Source organism: Euphorbia lathyris, chromosome 2 (genome assembly GCF_963576675.1).
Source record: "Euphorbia lathyris chromosome 2, ddEupLath1.1, whole genome shotgun sequence".
Taxonomy (NCBI): Eukaryota; Viridiplantae; Streptophyta; class Magnoliopsida; order Malpighiales; family Euphorbiaceae; genus Euphorbia; species Euphorbia lathyris.
In genome coordinates this window covers 140,317,460-140,323,838 of record NC_088911.1, presented here as the reverse complement: position 1 = coordinate 140,323,838, position 6,379 = coordinate 140,317,460, and the positions used below count along the sequence as shown (strand labels likewise).

General features: G+C 31.2%; 1 protein-coding gene across 1 annotated transcript; it reads right to left on the bottom strand.

The window, feature by feature from the left end:
- Window positions 1–386: 386 nt before the first annotated feature.
- Window positions 387–3,009, bottom strand: LOC136220135 (DEAD-box ATP-dependent RNA helicase 15-like). Its single transcript, XM_066007851.1, has 3 exons — window positions 2,587–3,009; window positions 1,386–1,793; window positions 387–919 (listed from the first exon to the last, which is right to left on the bottom strand). Exons 1-3 carry the CDS (start codon window positions 2,974–2,976, stop codon window positions 431–433), a joined length of 1,287 nt encoding a protein of 428 aa, XP_065863923.1. The 5' UTR covers window positions 2,977–3,009; the 3' UTR covers window positions 387–430.
- Between the last annotated feature and the right edge of the window lie 3,370 nt (window positions 3,010–6,379).

The following is a 6,379-nucleotide window of genomic DNA, read 5'->3' as shown; positions in this document are numbered from 1 at the left end:
ACTCCCTCCATTCCAAAATATAAGTAATTCTAGGTTGTTTCACACAGATTAAGAAATACAATTAATATGGAGTGAAATTAATGATTTTACATTGGTTAACTAAAACAAATTTCTCTCTCATATCACTATTGGGGAATAAGCATTGGAATATTAAAAAACACATGGATTAAGTCAAAAAATTTAATGTTTGAACCGGAAAACTAAACTAAAAGTTCTTGAAAAACTAGAATGACTTATATTTTGGAAAAAAATTCAATTGGTAGAATGACTTATAAAAAGGAACGGAGGGAGCAGCAATTACAAATAACACTAATAGGTGAAAGAGTAAGGTTCTAAAAAAGGTACGCCTATTGAAGCTAACTTTAATACAGTCAAAATTTTAAAGTAATATGGGTCTCAGCTACATGAACAACAATTCTACACACCCACATCATGATGGCATATATGTGGAAGTATCAATCTGCTGAGGAAGCTCCTTTATATCCACCTCAAACCTTGCTTGAACCTGATTTAGAACATCAGAATCAGATGCATATGAAACAAATGTAATTGCCAGACCTTTGGTACCAAATCTACCAGCTCTTCCCACCCTGTGCAGGTAAGTATCAGCAGAATCTGGCATGTCATAGTTGATAACAATGTTCACACGTTCAATATCAATTCCTCTACCAACCAAATCCGTGGCTACTAGAATTCGCTTATGCCCCTCCTTGAAACTCTTATAACGACTCAACCTTTCTTCCTGAGACATTCCAGAGTGGATACATATAGAAGGGAAGTTGCACTCCACCAATAATCTGTTCAGCTCAGCTGCTCTGTTCACACTTTTGACAAAAATGACAACTTGATTGAAATCCAAGGCATCAAGTAGGTCATTCAGCTTCCGATTCTTCTCCAACTCTGTCAATTTAATGTAGTGCTGCAAACCAAAAATAATATTATGGAAAGAAGAGTACAAAAAATGTGGATAAACAAGACCCAACTTTAATGTGTCTAAGAGCATCTCCAACAGTCTCTTAAGTTGGCTCTTAAGTTAAAATTTGAGGAGGGAGAATGAAAATTCATCTCCAACAGCCTGTGGCTCCTCAAATCACTAAAGAGTCTATTCATCCTCTCTATTAATAGAGAGCCTCTCTTCACCTCTTAGTGCCTCCTAACTTCATTTTTTATTAATAATTTATTATTGATGTGTCTCTCTCCTCACACTATTGGTAATGTAACAATAAAGAATAATCTTAATAATAAAATAATAAATAAAGAGTGAATATAAGAAGCATTATTGGAGATGGTATATCTTAGCCACTCTTAAGAATCGATTATTTATATTATTTTTAGAGAGTTCACTAAGAGTCTCTTGGAGATGCTCTAATGCTATAATTAATTACCTGTACAAGACCATGTAGTGTCAATTTGGCTTCGTCGTCTACGTAAATCTCCATGGGATCTTGCATAAATTTCTTGCAAATAGGACGAATCTCCTTGCTAAGTGTTGCTGAAAACATCATAACTTGCTTGTCATGAGGAGTCATCTTGAATATCTCCTGCACATCTCTCCTCATGTCAAGGGATTCAAGCATCTTGTCACACTCATCTAGTATAAAATGTTTCACATTCTTCAAACTGAGTTCTTTATCTCTGGCTAGTGCTAATATTCTACCAGGAGTTCCAACAACAATATTAGGACATTCATTTTTCAGTATATCCTTGTGCACCTTCACATTGACACCACCATAAAAGACAGCAACCTTGACATCAGGCAAATAGGTGCTGAATCTCTCAAATTCATGGCATATCTACATAAACACAAAGGAATTAATGCTTACAACTTAGAAAAGAATATTGAAACCAGAGGCGGATGTAGGGGGTCAAACGGGCATTTGCCCCCTTCACCCCATTTAAAAAAAAAAAAATTAGTCTTAAAATAAGGGTTAAAGTGCAAAAATACCCCTAATGTTTTGGGTCAGGAGCAATTTTATCCTTAACGTCTAAAATGATACAATTTTATCCCTATTGTTGAAAGCTTGGAGCAATTTTACACCTAACGTTGATAAATTGGATCAATTTGAGAAATAATTCATCAAACTGTTTTCTCGGTCATGAATAATTGATCCAATTTATCAACGTTAGGGGTAAAATTAGTGCAAAATTACAAAATTAATATGCAATTGATGCAAAATAAAGAAAAAAAATGACTGTATTTTATAATAGTGTCTGAAATTAATCCAATTTATCAACGTTAGGGATAAAATTGCTCTTGGCTACAAACATTAGGGGTAAAATTACACCATTTTAGATATTAGGGGTAAAATTGCACCTGACCCAAAACGTTAGGGATATTTGATGCGTAACAACCCGAGAATCCCGGAAATGGATGATTACGAGTCGGAAACATTATAATTTACGTTTTTAATAAAAAAAAAATCATGAAAATAATGCATCACAATTGAACGGTTTTGCATTTTTCATCACCAAAAATTGAACAATTTTATATTTTTTATCTAAAATTTGTTTTCGTAGAATTTTGGCCCCTCAAATCCTAGATTCGCGACTGCAGTTACTCAACATATCAAGACTAGGAGATAGTACCTGATATGCTAATTCTCTTGTATGGCAAAGAACAAGAGCAGCAGCCACTTGACCTGCTACAGGGTCAATCTGCTGCAGAGTAGATAAAACAAAGACAGCTGTCTTCCCCATCCCAGATTTTGCTTGGCAAATGACATCCATTGTTAAGATAGCTTGAGGGATGCACTCATGTTGAACTTCTGAAGGATGTTCAAATCCAGAATCTACAATGGCTCGTAGAAGCTCTGGCTTCAAAAGGAACTCTCTGAATCCCGAACTGTGAATCCCGACATAACCCTTCTTAGCAGATTCTGCGGTCTTACCGGAGACGGAATCAGGGGCCTTCTCCTCCTCCTCCACATAGTCGAGCAGCTCCTCCTCGTAAGCGTCGTTGTCTTTCACTTCTCCCATTTCACCTTAGGATTTACAAACACAAGTGGAGTATTGAGCTTCTTAAGCGCTAAAAAGATTTAAAACCAAACAAAATTTAAAAATTATACAAAAATAAATAAAAAGTGAGGGGGGATAGAAAGAGTTTGGAGGAAGCCACCTAGATAAAAAGTCGGGGTGGGCACGGTTCGGTTAACCGGTCCATTAGACAAAAAAAAAAAAATAACCGAACCGTTATCAACGGTTTTTTAACCATCCAAATCGAAACCGGTTCATATCGATCGGTTAATCATACAACGGTTATCCATTAATTTCGGTTAGATTTTTTGATTAACGGTTTTTAACCAATTTTTACTAATAAACCAAAGATCAACGGTTAACTATAATTTTTACCCAAATCTAAATTTTTAAACAATATTAAAATACATATTATTTCAAAAATTCAAATGAAACGAGTTCATATAAAAGTTCAGAATTCAAACATAAGTACCGAATTAAAAAACAATTCATCAAGTTTACATTTAAAACATAAAGAAATGTAAATAATATTTCGTCAAAGTATTATTACAACATAAAGAAGTATAATCTATGTATTTATATTTGTATTGCCTTTGTCGTCAAATGACCTATATATTTTTTTAAAAATTTATATTTATTAAACGGTTCGGTTAACTGTTAATCGCGGTTTTTGAACACTCTAACCCGAAACCGAAACCGGTACCTATCTATTTTTTAACCATTAAGAAAACCACTAGTTCGGTTAACCACTTTTTTCGGTTCGGTTACCGGTTTGACCGGGTTTTTTGCCCACCCCTAATAAAAAGACAACACCTAAATAAATTCAAAAAATTAACAAGTTGATGAATTAAAGTTGTTTAAAATATTATTTCTCTTGAAAAATTTATATTTCCAAAGTATCCAAATACAAAATTTTACAAATCACATGGTTGAATTTGAAAAAAAAATATTCACAGGTATCCGTATGCAAATCGGCGAAACCACAGGACATCTATATGAAATTAATCCAACTCTGCGTATAAATTAATCATAATTTTTTTTATCAAACTGTCTAAAATATGTACGGTATTATTAATATAGTTAAAAAAAATCAATAAAAAATATACAAAACTGTTCCAATAATTGACAAATTTATCTAAAAAGTCCAATGTGATAATTAAATAAATGTCAAACCAATTTTTCAAATTTTAGATAGAAATTAATTGATGTTTTTTAAAAGCGTTAACGTTAAAAACTCATATTCTTTTATCAAATTATTGTAATAAGGCAATATTTTAAATCTCTAATTATTAATATAACAATCAAAACTTCCATAGATTAAGGAATTTCCTTTTTACATATGGAAATTGAATTTTAAAACCGAAAAAATGCAAGATATATAGGAATTACAATGTATTTGACTCTATGGAAAATTAATTTTTTTTTTAACTATGGAAAATTAAAATTATTTGGGCCCTAAATAAAATATAATTTTATACCTTTGAAAATAATTTTAAAAAATTTACTTAATTTACATAGTTAAAATTATTACTTAACATAAATGATTTTTTAAAATTGAATTTCCATGTAAATTTCCTTATAGGAATTTTTACATAAAATCATAATTAATTATAAAATCACAATTAAATATTTCTATCAAAATTAATTCTAAATCTTAATTCATAAATTTCCTTATAAAATAGGAGAATTCAAATTTGAAAACCTTTTTCCTTAATAGGATTGATTTCTTAATCTGAAGAATAAAGTCTTTTTTCTATATATAACCATTTGAATTAAGACTACGCTGACTTTTCCCCATGTAATTATATAAATAAATAGTTAGAGTTATATATATTTCATTCACACAAATAAAAATTAGGTTTTCCAATGGAAACAATACCCTTTGAGAGAAAACCAAAATATGAAGAAGAAGACAACAATGAAATATCGCCTGAAACTGCCTCCATTACTGTAACTACTTTGTCGTACCATAACGACGACGTTTCTTCTTCAACTACAAGAAATCTACTTGATGGAAGTTGCTTATACTCACCAATTAAGAAAGAAACCGAAGAAGAAGAGAGTGAGGTTTCTACTGAACTAACTTTGTTTGATCAATCTTGGATTAAACAAGATTTGTGGAAGGTAAGGAAAATGCTAAGGGAGAGTGATATTGGAAAGTTGTCAAGACTTCTTGTGAGATCAAATCTAGTGAATGAACATATATTGCCATTATTGGAGAAAGAAGAGATTGAGAAGGTTATGGGAAAATCTGGATTTACAGTTAAGGTTTGGGACTGCGATACAAAAACTGAGCATAACATGGTTTTTAAGAGATGGAGATCAAATACCGGTTATGTTTTTCTTAACGGATGGCTTCATGAGTTCGTCGGTAGAAGGAATTTGAAGAAATATGATATCATTGCTTTTTATTGGGATCGTTACAAATCAAGATTCAACTTTTCTGTTATGGAAAGAGCTTAATCCATGCTTCACCTATGATGCAACTGTAAACTTACAAGTTTATGGAAAGATTTGATATAATGGTAAATTAGTAATTTCTGTTAATTTTGAGGTTTCGGGTTTTTGCGTTTTCGAATCCTGTATTAGAATCGGGTCAAGGATTAAAAGGCATTAGCTTTGCTCATGAGCTACTGCCTTTTTGGTCAAATTCCATCATTTAGGATTTCAAAAACATAATTTACTGGTTTGATGTTATTTTTTACTTTCTTTTTTGTTTTTCCTTTTCCATTTAAGATTCCGTTTTCTTTTTCCATTTAGGTTTATGCTTTAAAATTTTGCTTACTTAAAAGTTTTTTTTTAGTTGTAAGGATCAACTTTTGATATTATTAATAGAAGAATTTTCTGTTTTCTAAAGTTTTATGAATTTTAAAAATTATTAATAAGCAATCGTGCGCGATTCAACTATTAGTAATAAAATGTTTTATTCTATCGCGTGATGTTGGAATTACTTTAACTATCATTTATCAACAATCTCTATTTCTATTTCATATTCACTTTTGCAATCTAACTACCTTTTCTTAATGGCTAAACTCATGATTAAGCCCCCCCCCCCCCCCCCCCCCCCCAAATTTATATAGTTTTAAGGATTGACCCTCTCATCATTTATTTTTTCAGATTGAACCCTTTGACTTTAATTTTCACATAGATTGAGTCTCTCACTAACGGTTTCATTAGCTCAACTGTTAATGAAGGGCTCAATTTGTGTAAAGATTAAAGATCAAGACCATAAACCTTAAAATCTTAAAAAAATTCAAGGCTTAATCATGTGTTTGGATATTTATTTATTTAATTATTTTATTATTATTTTTAAAGATAATAATAAATAAATAAAAATTTATTTTTTTTTATTTTAAATACATATATATCCAAGAACTAAAGAAATTAAAATGAAAAATAAAAGATT